Here is an 18,240-nt window from a genome sequence, read left to right on the forward strand (position 1 = left end):
TGGCCACCACCGACACCTGAGCATCAAGCGTCAGCGCTGAGTCCAGGAGGACCCCCAAACTGCGGACCTGCGCCTTTAGGGGGAGTGCGACCCCGTCAAGCACAGGTTGCCACCCAATACCCCGCTCGGACATACGACTGACCTGGAGGACCTCTGTCTTGTCGGGATTAAGCTTTAGCTTATTCGCCCTCATCCAGCCCATCACAGCCGCCAAGCACTGGTCCAGTATCAGAGGGGCTTCCTTGGAGTTCGGTGGAAAGGAGTAGTGGAGTTGGGTGTCATCTGCGTAGAGATGGCACCGAACTCCAAAACTCTGGATGACCTCTCCCAGCGGTTTCATGTAGATGTTAAAAAGCATGAGGGACAGAATGGAACCTTGCGGGACCCCACAGGTCAATGGCCAGGGGTCCGAGCAGGTGTCCCCCAGCTTCACCAACTGGGAACGACCCTCCAGGAAGGACTGGAGCCACTCAGAGCAGTACCCCCAAGGCCAATCCCGGAGAGCCGTCCCAGAAGGATACCATGGTCGATGGTATCGAAAGCCGCTGAGATGTCCAAGAGAACCAGCAGGGTCACACTCCCCGTGTCCAGTTCCCTGTGGAGGTCATCCACCAAGGCGATCAAAGCCGTTGCCTTGAAGTTACTGGTTTGATCTTGAAGGAGTTGGGGGTGGCAACGGCTGACAGGGACTCTGGTATGGACTGGTCCATGAGATCATGAAGAGTCGGAAGTGACTGAATAAATAAACAACAACAAATGCACCCACTGAGCTGTGTAGCTAATAGACATTAATAGATTTGTCTTTGATTAATTTGCCCAATTCTTTTATCTAATGCTTTATAAATGTGCTGCTAACTTTTTGTTACTTTATTTTCTGTTATAAAGAAAAATAGTTGTGAAATAATTCCATGATCCCTTATCATAGAAGTGTTAATTTTCTCTATTGGGTGTTTATGATTCCTACAGCTTTGTGGGCCAGTGTGAATTAGACCTGAGTGTGGTAGATTATATATCTTGTCGGTAAATTCCATAGACAGAATTGTGTGGTCAGCTACAACAACAACAATAATAATAACAACAGCAACAACAACAACTTTATTTTTATACCCCGCCCCATCTCCCCGAAGGGACTCGGGGCGGCTTACATGGGGCCTTGCACGATACAACCATATAACAACAACAACAACAAAACAATAAAACAAATATCCCAACAATAAAAACATCAGCATCAATAAAACAGTCATTAAAATCAACATACAGCATAGAATGTTAAAAACAGGAGACTAATTCACAGATCTAGGCCACAGTGCAGAATATTCCAAAATGGGGAGAGGTTTCCCAGCTAAAATGGACAATAAAGTGCAATGTGGATGTCTTGGTATTTAAGGATCTTAGTGAGATAGTTGCATTGATATTGTACTTTTGTCCTGTCGAAGAGTACATGAACTCTTTTATTCTAAACTATAATTGGAAACACTTTGATCTCAGACATTTGGAACAGTCATCTTACAGCAAGAAGAAACCAGATTTTCAGTATAAGTTTCATTCCGTGTCCATATTTATGAACTTGGGTGATATAGGTATACTTCGAGAGGTTTCACATTGTATTGTACTAATACAGCTATATCTGCTTTCAGAAAATAATTTATTGGAAAAATCATTACACTGCTTGCTGAGTGGGCACCAGAATGGTCTCATCTATTTAGAAAGTGTTAATAAAGCATATGTTTAATTCACGTTATGCTGCATTTTGTAACACTAAAAATCAGTTTCATGATTACCTGGAACCGATATAGATTTAAACTGGAATTCTAAAAAAAGCTTTTAGAATTTTAAAATATATTTTAAGTAATTCAGAAATATACGTTTAGCAATTAATATGTTCTAATAACATATTCATGCCTTTCTTTGGATCTAAGGCTCACCAATTCATTTTTTACTTTAAAAAGATGAAAATATTTTGACATTTACAGAAGACCCGTACATTTAAGGGTAGATTACACTTTGCAACAAGATTTGAAAAAACTTCTGTTCCTGGTTTGAAAGTGTTATTCCTGTTAATTGTGCAATACTTACTGTACTTTGAAAGTAGTTGTTATACTACAGAAACGTTATTTTTCAACTACTGTATGTTGAATTGATTGAGACTCGATGAGATATTCATTGAAAAGCTATAGCAAAATATGTTGCAGAATGTCCTGCAAAAACAAAGGTTTTGCAGTTTAATAAACCTTTTCCATGTTTTTAAGATAGAACCAATTAAGAAATTACATTTATAACCCAGGAACAAAAGTCGTGTTACATAGTGTTATCCGTTCTAGTTAGAATAAATCCATTCAGATAAATGGGACATATATCTTGCCAAAATTGTATTTAGCTCTCCATTTGTACAACACTGGGGTCTTGTAATATCATTGTCATAACCTTGTATTAGTTGTATTTACTTGTATTTCTAATGGCTGAGAAATGCTAACAATCCAATGAAGAATTATCAATCTCACTAGTGCTAGAGGTTCCTTACAGGGAAGCATGTGTCACTATATATTGTATCATTAATGTTTCTATGAATTGTTTGACATTTCAAAAGTACTGATATCTAATTATTTTAAGAATTAGATATAAGAATTACGTAATGACCATAAAAAGTATCTTTCTCTTCAGTAAAAGGTAAATATTTTAATCTACATTAGACATACATGATAAAGGAACAAAGGTGAGGCTTCTAAAAGCATTTAACAACTTTGATGTTGGTAAAGGTTCAAGGAATCACTGGATAGTTCTAATGCTAAAAATAAGAGCCATGTTTTGTTCATTTTCAGGTGATAGCATGATGGAAATGGAGACTGAAGCTGTAAGAAACAAAGGTGTGGAGAAAGAAACCACTGAACAAAAAAAGGAACGAGAAAAAAAGAAACGCTCTAGAGTTAAACAAGTGCTTTCAGATATAGCAAAGCAAGTGGACTTCTGGTTTGGTGATGTAAATCTTCACAAGGACCGATTTCTCCGAGAACAAATTGAAAAATCTAGAGATGGATGTGAGTTTGTGCTTTATAATAATTAAATTATTTCTGTATCCCTGGAGAAACTAACCTTGTTCATTCATGTTTCCAATTCTAGGATCTAGAAGTTTTCATGTATTGTATGTCATAATGTAGTGTCTAGAAATATGACAGGGCAGAGGAGTTGTATAAAGTTATTTAGCTCAGACTTTAATGTTTCTCATGAACCCCTTCTACACTACCATATAATCCAGATTATCAAAGCAAATTTATTTATTTATTTATTTCAATTATTTATACCCCGCCCTTCTCACCCGAGGGGACTCAGGGCGGCTTACAAGTGGCAATTGATGCCGTTACACTGATAACTCATAGTATCTGGTTTGAACTGGATTATATGCGTCTACCAGATAATTTATTTATTTTAGAGTTTATATGGCAATGTATAAGTGGCCACAAAGATATCTTAATGCCTGAAGGCATTAAAGCCAGTCTTTATTCTTGTTCAGCTCTTCACTTGGATTTTTGTAAAGGAGGAGAAACAATCCCTTCTGACAGACAACTCTAGACCAATCTCTTGATAGCTTTATATTCTGCTCACTTAATTTTAACATTCTTGTTTTTAGATGTTGATATATCGCTTCTGGTTTCTTTTAATAAAATGAAAAAATTAACAACAGACAGAAAATTGATTGCACGAGCAGTTAAAAGTTCATCTGTGGTAGAGGTAAGTATACAGCTGTTTTTTGTTTTAATTGTTTTGTTCTGAATTGTTGAATGAAAGAACAGTTATAGCAAAAATGTTCCTAATTCACTTGTTCCTTATAGTTGGATTTAGAAGGAATTAGGATAAGAAGACGACAGCCACTAGGTGAGGAACCAAAAGATGTGGATAGTCGTACAGTATATGTGGTAAGGCTTTCATTTTAATCCCCTTTTATTCATATTTAAAACTGAAGTGATTATTATTACTCTAATTTCAGAAAGCAGTAATGAACTATGGTTAAACTTCTTTTCATGTTTTTTTTGGCAGTTTTGAAGGCTGAGATTATTTTGTCATTTCGATGGTTAAGCACCGTGTATGTGTTTCAGGAGTTTGCTGTTCAGTTCATATTCCCAGGTTTTATTCAGATATTATTCTGCAGTGTTACTGTTGTTTATATCCCACTTGCATCAGGGGCCCATTACACACAACTGTATAAAATCCAGATTATCTGATTTGAACTGGATTATCTGGCACTGTAGATTTAGATAATCCAGTTCAAAGCAGATAATCTGGATTATCTGCCTTGATATTCTAAATTATGTGACAGTGTAGAAGAGCCCTGGAACTGAATGAGCTTTACAATAGTTAAAACAATCATAGCTGTGCATTCACAAGCTAAAATAAGTAAAAGCAATGAAGCTCTCAAAAATTGGAACATGTTAAAGAGAAAGGAGTAGTAGAGTTGTGTGTCATCTATGAGTTCCCAAATAGCAAACATCTAATTACAAACAGGAAGTGACTGGAAATTTACCCATAGGAAGGGAAATTCATTCCTGGAAGAGGGAGAGGCGTTTCCACTGAAGCTTTACTATCAATCCTTGTCTCCATGACAATCTAAACTTTTCTAAATCCAGTTGTCACAGGGACAGAAAATGAGGTGAAATGGCATAGACAGCAAACAAACATTACAGAGGTGTTAAACCTTCACTATATTATTCAAAACTAAAAAATGGCTGGAGTTACATTTTAAAATGTACCTGTTCTGTCTTACATACATTGTGTCAGTAGCAATGTATGGGGTTGTCTCCAGAAGGAATGGAACCACTGTAAAATAGAGCTTCCAAGGCCCATCTTTGTCACATTGCTGAAAAGGATACCACTACTGATATTAATAAATCCCAGCAGAGACACAGTCACCAGTTGCCATATAGGTTACCCACCAAGGTGACCAATTATATCTTCATTATAGAACAATGCCTGAAAACATGCTGAAATAGATACTGATATTAGCCAATTTTCAACTTTCCATTTTGGGGCAAGCTGTAAGCACTAGATCATTGTAAATCAAAAAGGTTTTGAAGACCAGAACAATGACAATAATATACGGTGGCCTCCGAGCTCCAGTAATTTATGATAGTAATTATCTACTTCAGTGGGACCTAAAGGGGACTTTTTGCAACAGTGGGCTTGTAAGTGTCTCCTTTAGGCATGCTGGAACTCTGCTCTGTTTTGGCAGTGTATTGACTACTCCATCTACTCACTTAGCCAGTCTCCTGACTGTTTTTAAATAAAGCAAGACATCAAAAGATCCAATATGGTGGCTCTATTGTTGGGCTGTGCAAAGTGAAAAGAAACTATTATCACTGGACAAACATGGGCCCAAGTTATATCCACTAGATCTGTATTATTCTAACGGTTGTTCACAACCTTAGTTCCTTCAGGAGTTTAGGATTTCAAGCCCCAGAAGCCCAAGCCCATTCAAGTCAGAAGAAATAAATTAGCGTACTTAAAAGATTGTATTTCCTTTTCCTTATGCTCCCAACATAGTCACGAGGCAAAAAAGCTTTGTTTTCCTTTTAGACTACAGTTTAATGTCATTCAGTTGTCAAAACTGAATTGCAAAATAGAAATATTTATATGTTTTGCCATAGTAAACCAATTTTATTACATTGTATATTCATGTTATTTTGAAAGAGCACAAAAATAGCTTTTAAAGACTTTTGAAACCCTTACAAAGTTCAGAGATCTCTATGATGACAGCTGACTATAAAATATATGTTAAGTAAATACCTATTAAAATGATAATGTACAAAATTATGAGGCATTCAGGATCAAGGATTCTGAGTGAATATATATATAATATGTGTGCATGTATATAATAGTAATCTTTATCTGCTTTGTGGGTTTTTTTATTTGTTTTAGGAATTGCTTCCTAAAAATGTCAATCACAGTTGGATTGAACGGGTATTTGGGAAATGTGGCAATGTAGTTTATGTTAGCATTCCCCGTTATAAGACTACAGCAGACCCAAAAGGATTTGCATTTGTTGAATTTGAAACAAAGGAACAAGCTGAAAAAGCAATTGAGGTGAGTTAAGGATGACATCAGACTTTTGTGTGTGTTCCACCTTTTAAAAATAGTTCAATATGAATCCTTTTATGATGGTAGTTATGTAACTTCACTGAATATGTCAAGCTTCTGTGTATGCAGTGGACTGAATGAGTATGGAATATTTTACATTGGGGAACAAACAATGGGTCTCCAGCCCTTTATAGTGGACTGAAACTGTTTTGAAATTAGGTACTAAAATGACAAATAGCAGTTTTGCTAGTTAGAAAATAGATTTACTGGTGTGGCAGAGCTCTTAGTTTTCTACCATTGGCAATTCTAATCTTTGACTATAAAGTGAAAGCTGTCTTGACTATATCCTTAAGGCTCCCACATTACTATCTAGTCTTACATTTACTGTAGCAGGTTTCTCCAGATTCAGTGGATCTAACCAATTTAGTCTGAATGGATTTGCAGTTTTCAAGAAACTGTACAATTTGGAATGTGATGAATTTGTAAATATATCCAAGATTCTTGAGTAATTTTTACTGGAAACAATGGAATTGAATATTGGATGCTCCTACTCATGAAGATGAGGAAATGACGTTGGCAGGCTTTTCATTCTTCCTTGTAGTCCATGTGTCCATCTAAATTTATTCGGAAGGATTGACAGTTCCCTTGGAATAGGGTTGGATTGGTTACAATTTTGGGACTAAAATGGATAACATTATTCCTCCCTGAAACTAATGTCAGTTCCTGTTCCATGGCAAAAAGTTTTTTTTCCCTTTAGAGAATATAATCTGGATCCAACTCTTTCCATTTTTGGTGCATCACTTTTATAGACTGCCATCTTAATTTATCATTTTTCTTCATGTAATACAGTTGCCTAATACCGGAGTATTTTTAGTCATTTTTATTAAGTACATAATATCACGATCTGTAAGTAGATAATGGACAACTATTAATATACACATTTTATATAATATAGCATTTTTATATTATCTATTCATCTCTTTAGGCCATTATTATTCTTTTTGCTTTTTTCATAATACCAAAGTATTTAAATGTAACACTATGATTCTGATCTCCTAATGTGTCATACCTTAGTTACACCTTCCTTGCAACAAATTCTAGATATTAAATAATGCAGAGATGCTTTCAAGTTGGCCTTGAAAGCAGTGAATTTGTTCACAACTAATAGCCATTATCTTAAAACTCTTGTCTCTTTTTTTCCTTGAAGTTTTTGAATAACCCACCAGAAGATGCACCAAGAAAACCTGGTATGTTCCCCAAAACAGTAAAAAACAAACCTGTTCCAACGTTGCCTACAAATGATGCCAGCATAGTTGGTGAGTACCTACCTGATTTTCTCTGTGGATACTTTTATGGATGAGGACAGTTGATCTATTAGCCAACCAGTGGTGTTTAGTTTCTTCTAGAAGGTGGTCACTTTAAAATTACATTTTTAAACTTTCTCTTAATAAATATGAAGAAAAACCAAACCAGCATCTGATTTTACAGTGGGACGTCTGATATAATACCTGAAGATTTCAGTTGGAAATAACAGTTGGATTCATACTCTAATTTTGTAGCTTTTTCATACAATTTTGGCTGTAGTATTTGTTTTTATGTAGTGATTTGGATTGGGTTTTTATTTTATTTTAAACCACTAAGGAATGTGGCATTATATAAACAAAATGTTTTCAGGAAATTCATTGGGATAGAATAGCTCCCTCCCTAAGTTTTATGGTGTGTCCTACAGATCAAGCATCTGGAATTTATTTAAAGATATTGTGTATAAAATTACCTGCATGCTACGTGTATTATATAAGACCAAATCAATTTTATGCTTTTGACTTGGGCCCCATCTACACTGACCATTTTAATGCAGTTCAAAGCTAGAACACAAACTCCCATAACTTAATGTGAAAGATGTGAAAGCCCTTGATGTGCATTGGTGCTCTGTGGTTTATGTAATCACTATCTTGGCCTCAAAACTGGTTCTATGATTTCCTGTGTAATTATATGCACATCAAGAGCACTTTCTTCAATAGAGGTTTGAAATACATGAAATGATCAGTGTAGTTATGCCTTGGTCACATCTCCAGGGTTTATTATATTTATATGATAGTAGTTCATAGTCTGAAAGAATCAAAAACACTTCTGGTCCCATGCATTTTAGATAAGTGATGCTCAGCTTGTATTTCTTTTCAGTCTTTGATTGTTATTTCCTTTAATCAAGATATGGGATGCAATAGCAGATCCCCAGATACCCTGATATGATTTTCTTCTTAATTCTACCTTGAGAAAGTTGGTATTAAGTGGTTTCCTGACCAAGTACTTGTCAGATCCAAGCTTATTCAGCTTCTTAAATTAGATAAATTGGCTGGGTTAGATTATCGATCAATTACAGCCATGAAAATATGTGGTAATAAATAAATAAACAATAGTAATTAAAATTGCAGCGAGCAATTCCCTAGAATTACTAGTAAACATGTTTTTGTCACAGTACATTTATTGTGACATAAGCTTTCATGGGACAGAGCCCACTTCATCTGATTTATGAAAGAATGGCATCATTCTGTAAGGAAGCAAAGTTGAATAAAATGCAATACAGTGAGAATATTAAATCAATTATTTTGTTTACATAGAAGAAAAGAAGAAAAAGAAGAAGAAGAAATCCAAAACAAAGAAGGAAAATAGTAATCAATCAACTGCAGCAACAAAAGACATAAGTATGGATGTCACTGCAGAGCCCACAAGCAAGCCAAGGAGGCGTAGGACAGTATCAGAGAACTCTGAAATAGCGTTATCAGAAGTCCAGAGACAGTGTTCAAAGAAGGAGAAAAAGAAACTTGATAGAACTGAAAGCACAAGTTTAGGAGAAAATAGACCAGGAAAAAGGAAGAGAAGCCGTTCTGGAGATGCTGAAGTATCAGTAGTGAAAGTAAAGAAAACTTCTCAGAAAGACACTGTCCATTCTACAAAACAAGAACCAACCGATGGTCCAGAAGATCTCAAAGGTAACTATCACATTTTCTTCCATGTCACTGAATTTAACAGAAATTTAAACTTATTTGAATCAGTTTCAAACAGGAGCCTATGGTGGTCAGATAATATGCAAATGAGGGTTACACAAGGTTGGACATTCTTATGCTGATAACACAGCACTTGTTCTTTGTGATAAGCTTTTGCTGTTGGCTATGTATGAGTGCTTTTGATTGCCAAATAGGTAAATACTTGAGACAAATCCCCTTGTTTCTCTCATTGTTAGCATAATGTATGCAAAACAATTAGATTTAAAGATTGAATGAGAAATGTCCCATCTTATTCTTCCCTCTAAAATCGTGACACCCTCATATTTTGGCATATTCCATAGACAATGCAGATAGTAGACATTCCTCTCTGAAATGGAGAAGTTTGTGAATCTGTTATAAACTATTTAAAACAACCTGTCAACTGTTGGAAATCTGAGAGGTGTTTTCTTTGTGTGTGTGTGCCATAAACTACACTTCAGAGTAATAAAAAGTGCTGTTGGCAGTAATGTTGTGGGCAATGTATTATCCAATATTATAAAAATTTTCCTGTTATTGAGAAGGCCTTCCCACACTGTGATAATAAGCAGGTTCTCTCAGTTCCTTTCTCTGAAATATTGCCTACAAAGTTCACTGGCAGTCTCCCATCCAAGTACTAAACAGAGCTGATCTTACTTCGCATCCATGATCAAATGGAAACTCACCAGTTTTAGCAGATAGGATACATCGTACTGAAGAGATACAAGTTCAAAGTTTCATCCTGTTACCAAGCTTACGAATTGGTTACTCTTTCTATGCCTGTTTGATTTATATGATTTTTGTGAGAACATCTGGAGAGGAAATTAGAGAGCTATTTGTGCTGTATTGGAGAATAAATATGGTGTAATGGTTTGAATGTTGAATGCAACACTGGAGACTAAGGTTTTAAACCCCAATTGGACCTGGAGACCAAATGAGTGACCTTGGGCAACTCCCAACCTTAGAGGAAGACAAAGATAAGCTCTGAACAAATCTTGCAGAGAAAAACCCTGGGATTGCCATAAGTTTTAAAGAACTTGAAAGTACACATCTAATGCTATACAAGTGTCATGAACTATGGAAGCAGTCACTGCCATTTTAAAACTTTTTCTTGCTTTTTCACTTAGAAATTTCTACTGAAGAAGAGAGGGATGGTGGGGATAAGAAAGATACATCTCTTTCAAAATCTAAAAGGAAGCATAAGAAAAAACATAAAGAGAGACACAAGATGGGAGAAGAGGTTATTCCATTGAGAGTTCTCTCAAAGTAAGTTAAAACATGCAGAGTGTTTTTATGTACAGTGAAATGTTGCAGTCTATGTGTCACAGAACGCCACCAAATAAGGTTCAACACAGTTTATTAAAGTTACAGAACCAAAAATGCCCGTAAGAAACAAAGGGCTAGGCAAACACTTGCCTTCAATATGAAAAGATACAAAAGACTTTGCTGGAACTAAAAAACGGTTCAAAAGATAAACCGGATTAAACAGGAGTTTAATCCGGGTTAAATCAAAAATGCTTACTTCAGCCTGGCACTTTAAACAAACAAAAGTTGATAAACAAAGATTCAATGAAACACAAATAACTGGCAGCAGATTCCTCTCTGCTACTCAAAAGCTACGATTGAGTAACTAAGTTGTTACTCCTCCGTGCAACGAGCGAACTCCGGGTCCAAACACATCAATCAGGGTAGCAGCGGTCAGCAGGGTCCCAGTCCGGTCCAAGGTCGAAAGCCAGGTGCAGCCGTCTTTAGTTCACCAGTTCCACCGATAGCCACAGAAGGGATAGTCCGAGGTCGTAGTCAGTCAGTCAGTCCAGCGTCAATCCAGAGTAGGCAATTAATGTCCGTCAAAAAGACGACGGAGGTCCAAGCTATTAAGATTAAACACAGGTTGCACAGCAAAAGCCCACACAGTTCCTCCCGCCGTCTATGCCCAGTGTCCTTGGTAACTTACGTATTCAGCAAACGAATCACACCCGTCTTCAGGAATTTCCCCAACAAGAGCCCAAGCGTTCGTCCAGATTACCTTGCCCAACGTAATTAGCCATTGATTCTAAACCCCATTTTATGCCAGTTCATAACTCCTCATCACTATCAGCTGCTATCCTAATTCCAGGTGCCTCATCATCATCATCCTCATCAGAGCTAAAACACCTTTGACTACGCCCCACAGCATCCCCAGCTGTGGATCCCGTTCCGTCCCTCCAGCCCGTCCACGGGTCCGATCCTGCAACCCGCCAGTCGCCTCCCATGCTATCATTGCCGGTGACACCCAAATCCTCCCTCACACGAGTCCATTCCATGTCATCCTCCTCTGAGCTAACCATCTCTTCCTCCATTCCCTCGGTAAAACCCTCAAAGGAGTCTTCGTCTGTTGGTTCTGCAAATAAGTCTCGGAGCCGTTTCCTTTCGCGCTCCTCAAGAGAGTCTGACTCTCGAGGAGTCTTACGACCTCGTCTCCCAGTATCGGAGCCATAAGGCTCAATCATAACACTATGTGTATATGTAATTTTTAAAAGTAAGCAGCATTTTCTACACATTTGTTCTTTAATTCAGTTAATCATTGTAATATGTCTTATCTATATATTAACTTTCAATTGAGAAGCAAAGTATTTCAACTTTCACTGTTCCTGGTTGCTTAAAATAAAAATGAGCTTGCAACCAAAGTTGCAGCTTTTTATTATTATTATTTAACTTTATTTGTACCCCGCTAGCATCTCCCGAAGGACTCGATGCGACTTACAAAGGCCAAGGCCTCAACACACAATATAACAATACAAAACAAAAGGCAAATTCAAAACAATTAAAACAGTATAAACAACAAGCAATAAACAATACGCTAAAACACAATAAAACTGGGCCGGGCCAGAGTAATGGGTACAAGATTAAAAGTGCTGATGTGACAGGTGATATATAAGGCTTCTAGGGCAAGTGCAGAGTGCGATATACGATCTTAGTTCTAATAAAGTGCTTATGGGACTTGGTATTGGAGATTTCCTATTAATCTGAGAAGGCACATTGGAACAGCCAGGTCTTCAAGTTCTTTCTGAAGACTGCCAATGTAGGGGCCTGTCTGAGATCCTTGGGGGAGGGTGTTCCAGAGTCGGGGGGCCACCACAGAGAAGGCCCTGTCTCGTGTCCCCACCAACCGCGCTTGCGATGCAGGCGGGATCACGAGCAGGGCCTCTCCAGATGACCGAAGTGAACGCGTGGGTTCGTAGACGGAGATGCGGTCACGGAGGTAGGATGGTCCCAAACCGTTCAGGGCTTTGTAGGTAAGCACCTGCACCTTAAATTGGGCTCGGAAAATAAATGGCAGCCAGTGGAGCTTTTTAATGGGTGATACTGAGCTTGTGCAGCTAGAAATCGTGCTATTTGTCATTTTCCAAACAGGAACAGTATGAGGAAACTGTGGTGTTCTGAGGCAGCCATTCATCACTCAGGCTTCTTAGCCAGGACTGAAAACTTGTGATTCCTGAATCTTGTCTGTTGTCTTTTCTACATACTGACAATTACATTGTGCATGTCAATATTTACTCATATAAAATGAGGTTTCAAGATCAGAAAGTGATTTATGTGTGTTTGTTTTATTTTGTTTTGGTTCCAGGATTCTACCTGGAAATTGCTGATTTTCAATAGTACAGTAGAGTCTCACTTATCCAACATTCTGGATTATCCAACGCATTTTTGTAGTCAGTGTTTTCAATATATCATGATATTTTGGTGCTAAATTCGTAAATACAGTAATTACTACATAGCATTACTGTGTATTGAACTACCTTTTCTGTAAAATTTGTTGTATAACATGATGTTTTGGTGCTTCATTTGTAAAATCACATCCTAATTTGATGTTTAATAGGCCTTTCCTTAATCTCTCCTTATTATCCAACATATTCGCTTATCCAACATTCTGCTGGCCCGTTTATACGTTGGATAAGTGAGACTCTACTGTACTTATTTCTGGCCAAGAACTAACTAAGCTGACCTTACTTGATTTATGAAATTTATAGATGTACTGTATAGCTCAGGGGGCGGGGGGAGGGCACAATGCTAGTGTTATGAACATTCCATGTGGTAACTCTTTGACTTCAAAAAGCCCAAAGTGTGTGTGTTATAGGCCTGTTGACACTGGTAGTCGTAGCCTTAAGGAAACTTAATTGAATAATAGAATCTTAGCATCATAGAGTTGGAAGAGACCATGCAGGCTATCCAGTCCAACCCCCTGCCATGCAGGAAAACCACAATTAAAGCACCCCTGACAGATTTCTACCCAACCTCTTAGAAGGAGCCTGAACCACACTCTGTGGCCAATTCAATTAAAATAATTTGATCTACTCAACTATGACTCTATCTTGATTCAAATAGTGTTGAGCAAAAGGTCAATTGAGTTTTCTCCTTTGCAACACAAAATCATTCCTCAACCCTTGGAAGGTAGTGTTTTGGATTATGATTAGGTAGTGAAAGTTGATGCCCATTAGCTAGTTATTTTAAAATAAATCTGCAAAATAATGAAGGATGTGCAAAGATTCTTCAGTGTTGCATCATACTACATTTTATCAATGGATTGTAACTTGTATTTTAACTCTGTATCTTATGTCTTTTACTAGTGTTTTATTTCTTGTTTTAATTATGTATCCCACCTTGAGCCACATTAATATTATTGTTATTATTATGCTTTCTTGTGGCTTAGTGAATAAATTTATAGAGTATGTTTTCTAAATCGAAAGCAAGAACTGTGTTTTACATTTACAGGCAAAATCTACAGGCATATCTCAGCCAACTGATGTTAATTTATGTTTATTAAACTGAATGTTTCCCTCTTGAAACTATGATGCCAATGTAAGTGCCTTTGACTGGGTTAAGACCATAATTTAAATCAGTGGGCTTAAGTATGCCTAACTATTGGATTTAGGCCATTGTTTATTTTTAGGCTAGTTGTAAGTAGGAGTTGAGATTGTTATATCTACAACTGTATTGTTACTTCAATAGACATTTGCAGAGAAAGTGGTAAAAAATAGAGATACGTTTTCTCACAAAAATGTTTTTTATTTGGCCATGAACTACAGAATCTCTGTCGGAGCAATAATTAAATTGGCATTTGATCTATGCATTAATACATTTTATAGCCATATTGCAAGGGTCCACATATGTATTTTCTATAAAGCTTGTAGTCCATCACCATTGCTAAAGTGCAATTCCAGATTATACATAACAGAGTTGCACATTAGCAACAGTAAAGGATTACAGCAACATACACATCTGTAGAAGATCTCTGTCTCCTTATGAATCAAAAGATTAGCATAGTTTCATGAGTGAAAATTAATGAAAAGGCTGCATTGCTGGCCAGAAAGTCCTTGTGCTTCATCTTTATTCTGGAAATATCTCACTTACAAATGAGCACATTAATGAGTTGTTTTCTTTCAACATAGCAAATACATCTTCAGACAGGTTGTAGTTCCATGTATGCTGTTCTACTTCCACTAAATTATGCATTCTTTCCATCTTGCATAGTTGATTAAAATAGGATGTGCCATCACTAAAATATGAAAGCACTTTTTAAAAGGAACAAAAACAAGTACTTTCATATTAAAGTAGTGGATAATCCTTTACCACGTGGATGAGAAAGTTACATTTTAAAACATGACAGCTTAATATATTTGTATTGTAGAATTACTTTCCTAGCAATACAAAGGTCATTTTACAGAATTCTAGAAAATCCAAATCGTACAAGTCTCAACTAGTCCAAGCTATTTAACAGTTAACACATTAACTTAAAAAAAAAAAACCACATTAACTGAATGACAAAATTTAACATTTTTCCAGTTTTCCATGTTTTTTAGGAAAAGAGGGATATGATGGGGCATCATTTTCACTTTGAGCTCCTGAAAAGAAATGGAAGATGAAAATGCAGTAAATACATATATTGTTATGATTAAAACCCCTAAGCAGACCTATTTGGGGAATAGTCCCATTAGTATAAATGATATTTTAGTATAAGTCACTATTCATAGGTTGAGGATAACCCATCCATAAATAACAGGTATGATCTGTTCAAGAAACCAATATTTCTCATCACTGGAATGTAAAAAAAAGTACTTATAAAATTGGAAGTGGTAAGAGAAATATTAACTTTGGCTGCAGTCATTGTACTAAAACATGTTCAAGGTTACTCTAGGAAGAATGTGTTTAATTGCCTTATTTCAGAATTAATGCATATATTGGTAGAACATGAATATAACTGATGTTGCAGTTAAATAAGCATGTTTACCATAGCTGTTTCAATGGTGAGACACATGGTGAAATAAACACAGGGGTAAACTGAGAGTGAGTTCAGGATTCACCTCTACTAAAACATGGAAGCACTTACTTTTTATATGCACAGAAAGCACCTCCATGTTAAAGTAGAAGCAGTCCATACTGCAGATTCCCCTATCTACCTGTGCTGTCCAAATCAAATCAAATAAGGAATAAACAAAAACAAAATATATGATGTATGATTACTTAAGAAAGATTTCACATATTGCTTACCTTGCTTTCCATTGATTCTAGCATCTTCTAACAAAGCACTGCCTCTAGCATCTATTTATATGGTACTTTCTCAAAGGGTAACAGCAGCTTTTTATCTCGGTCATTAGCTGGATCTTTTGTTATTTAATGTCTTTCCTCCAAGATTGTCTGTTCCTGGATGAGATTAAATCTTTTCGAGAGAACAAAGTAGGCAACTCCAAGACTTAAAGCTTATTATCCCAAGCAATTGGGTTTTTAAGAGAAAATTTAAAATACATTTTTTAAAAAAATCCTATATTTGATTATTTGATTTCACAGATTAGATTAGCAATTAATTGTTCTCAGTTTCATTATCTCACTTCTGTTTGTATATGTAAAACTCTAGTTACAGAACCACCAAATGTACCAGAAAAATTACCAAATGTTAAAACAAATAATAAAAACTGAATGTATATTAAAAAGAAGCAGATCAGTTTTAGTAATTTACCTTTTAAAATATAATTTCTGTGATACACTATGATATGTGTTATAATTCGACTTCTTAACAGTTAATTTATAACTAGTATCTGTGTTCCAATTCTGAGTAAGTCTTTGTTGGACTCCTAGCTGGCAGTAGATGGAAAAATACACTCAATAATCATCATCGTCATTATGATCATCATCATCTTTATTTATATCCCGCCCCCCTCTCCCCGAAAGAACTCTGGGGGATCTACAACAGAAACAACGAAATGTAGTAATAGTAAACATACAACCAAATCTAACTTAAATCACACAATAATTAAAGATAAAAAAACTCAAAAATGCCAGTGGATCATAAACCATCTTTCTCGTAGTTTACAACAAACATTTTTATATAAACATTTTTATAACCAAAAAACTAAAATAAATCCAGTAATAAATGAAAATATAGCATCCACTTGATAAAAGGTCTGTTCTATAGCAAGTGAAATTAGTTGAAGGTCCCCGTTGGTATAATTGAACAAGTAGATCATTTAAAATATCCTTACATTGATATTGCAGTTGCTATCCCATATTATAAAGCTGGTAACATGCTCCTTGGACAATCCAGTGGTGTGTTTTTAAAAGCTTTTTTTTATCAATTTGCAGATTTTGTTTTAAATGTTAGCAATTTTAATGTTATTTTTAGTGACACTGCTAATTTCTTAACTCTATAGAAATGAATGGATGCAGCTGAAGCAAGAGTATTTGGCTCTGCAGAAAGCCAGCATGTCATCCCTGAAAAAAGCAATGGCCCAGACGAAAGATGTAGCTGTTGAACAAATGGAAGCAGATGCCTGTGTGCCAACCAGAAATGGCAAATGTAAACAATATTATTTCTTTCTTCATGTTGTCATAACTTGATTTTTTTTAAGTGGAAGGTTCCAGAGTTAAATGCTTCAAACAAAATTTGAAAATTGAGAATTTTCTGATGTTTCCCAGACTACAAAAAGGAGATAATGAAGTAATTTCAAAAGTTGTAAATAGTTTTTATCTGCCATGAGGCAAAATTGACTTAGTGTAATATCATGTCACAAACGGATAAGGCAGGCAAACATATATTTATGTATGTGAGTGAGAAAGAGAGATTCTGTGACATTATATTAATAGTTTTAGAGAAATAACATATATATAGAGAGAGAGAAAGAGAGAGAGAGAGAGAGAGAGAGAGAGAGAGAGAGAGAGAGGCATTCACCAAGTTATGAACAAGATAGTTTCTGAAGGCTTGTTCTTAAGTTGAATTTGTATGTAAGTTGTAACAGATACTTTTAAAGCATAACTCCATATACATATATGCAAGCTTAGGGGAGAGTTAACAGGGTTAACAACGGTGTTTGTTTTACTGTCTGTGCACCTCACTTTCTGTCCTTGTGAGAATTGAACTTTCAAAAATTTGGCTTGTGGTGGAATCAAGGATTGGTGATAAAGCTTCAGTGGAGACACCATTTTCAGGAGTGCATTTCCATTCCAAGGGGTAGTTCTCTCACTTCTTATTGTCTCATCCCCTTTCTTAACTATGAGTAATTTGAAAGTCGGGTGTTTGTAACTTGGGAACTTCCTGTATACTTGGGTGTATACACAGGGTACTTACAAACATATATGTTAAATAAACTTACATTCACTCTCCAAGGTCAACTTTAGAAGATCTCCAGAAGCAAAAGGTTTAACATTGATATTGGATGTAAATATATGAGGGTTATATGTAATGCTAAATCTTCAGTACTACCTTTGTGGCATGTAATCTTGTGTGCTGCCCCTCCTCTACTCTATTGCCTGGAGGAAGAATAGCCATTTAATTCCACTTGTTCACTTGCAGATTTGTCGTTATCCAGAATCATAGTTTAAAAGATCTAATGCAGTCTTCCCCAAACAGTTTTGGTTTTCTTTTATTGTCTTGTATAGCAAAATACAGTTTATTTTAAAGCATAATTATTGGTTTACACATGATAAATCGAGAGGTGATCACAACATAATGCTGGATTTTCTTCCTCTAGGCAATAGGTAACAAGCAAAAATAAGAGATCAATCTGTTGCTTTGTTCTGTATTGCCCCTACATGTACTACTAAACCCTGTATCTAGTAACCACAGACTATTAAATTATGATTATTTTATCAAACTGTTTGACATCATTAAATAAAACAGTTA

At 36.1% G+C, this 18,240-nt stretch overlaps 1 protein-coding gene and 3 non-coding genes across 5 annotated transcripts in view; 1 reads left to right on the forward strand and 3 right to left on the reverse strand.

Annotated features, from left to right (window-relative positions):
- larp7 (La ribonucleoprotein 7, transcriptional regulator) overlaps positions 1-18,240 on the forward strand; it is a 29,707-nt gene that overhangs the window by 2,260 nt on the left and 9,207 nt on the right. For both annotated transcript variants that reach the window (XM_008112095.3, XM_016994125.2), the window contains exons 2-9: positions 2,820-3,035; positions 3,626-3,726; positions 3,828-3,911; positions 5,908-6,072; positions 7,274-7,382; positions 8,685-9,056; positions 10,214-10,352; positions 16,772-16,917. In XM_008112095.3, coding sequence (XP_008110302.1) covers positions 2,828-3,035; positions 3,626-3,726; positions 3,828-3,911; positions 5,908-6,072; positions 7,274-7,382; positions 8,685-9,056; positions 10,214-10,352; positions 16,772-16,917 — 1,324 coding nt within the window. In that variant the 5' untranslated portion in view covers positions 2,820-2,827. The remainder of the gene's footprint in view (positions 1-2,819; positions 3,036-3,625; positions 3,727-3,827; positions 3,912-5,907; positions 6,073-7,273; positions 7,383-8,684; positions 9,057-10,213; positions 10,353-16,771; positions 16,918-18,240) is intronic.
- Positions 14,259-14,326, reverse strand: mir367 (microRNA mir-367). The gene has a single exon (NR_129966.1). It is a non-coding gene; the product is annotated as a microRNA mir-367 (primary transcript).
- mir302a (microRNA mir-302a) lies at positions 14,617-14,684 on the reverse strand. Its single transcript, NR_163047.1, has one exon. It is a non-coding gene; the product is annotated as a microRNA mir-302a (primary transcript).
- Positions 15,423-15,499, reverse strand: mir302b (microRNA mir-302b). The gene has a single exon (NR_129950.1). It is a non-coding gene; the product is annotated as a microRNA mir-302b (primary transcript).

Source organism: Anolis carolinensis, chromosome 5, assembly GCF_035594765.1.
Source record: "Anolis carolinensis isolate JA03-04 chromosome 5, rAnoCar3.1.pri, whole genome shotgun sequence".
Lineage (NCBI taxonomy): Eukaryota > Metazoa > Chordata > Lepidosauria > Squamata > Dactyloidae > Anolis > Anolis carolinensis.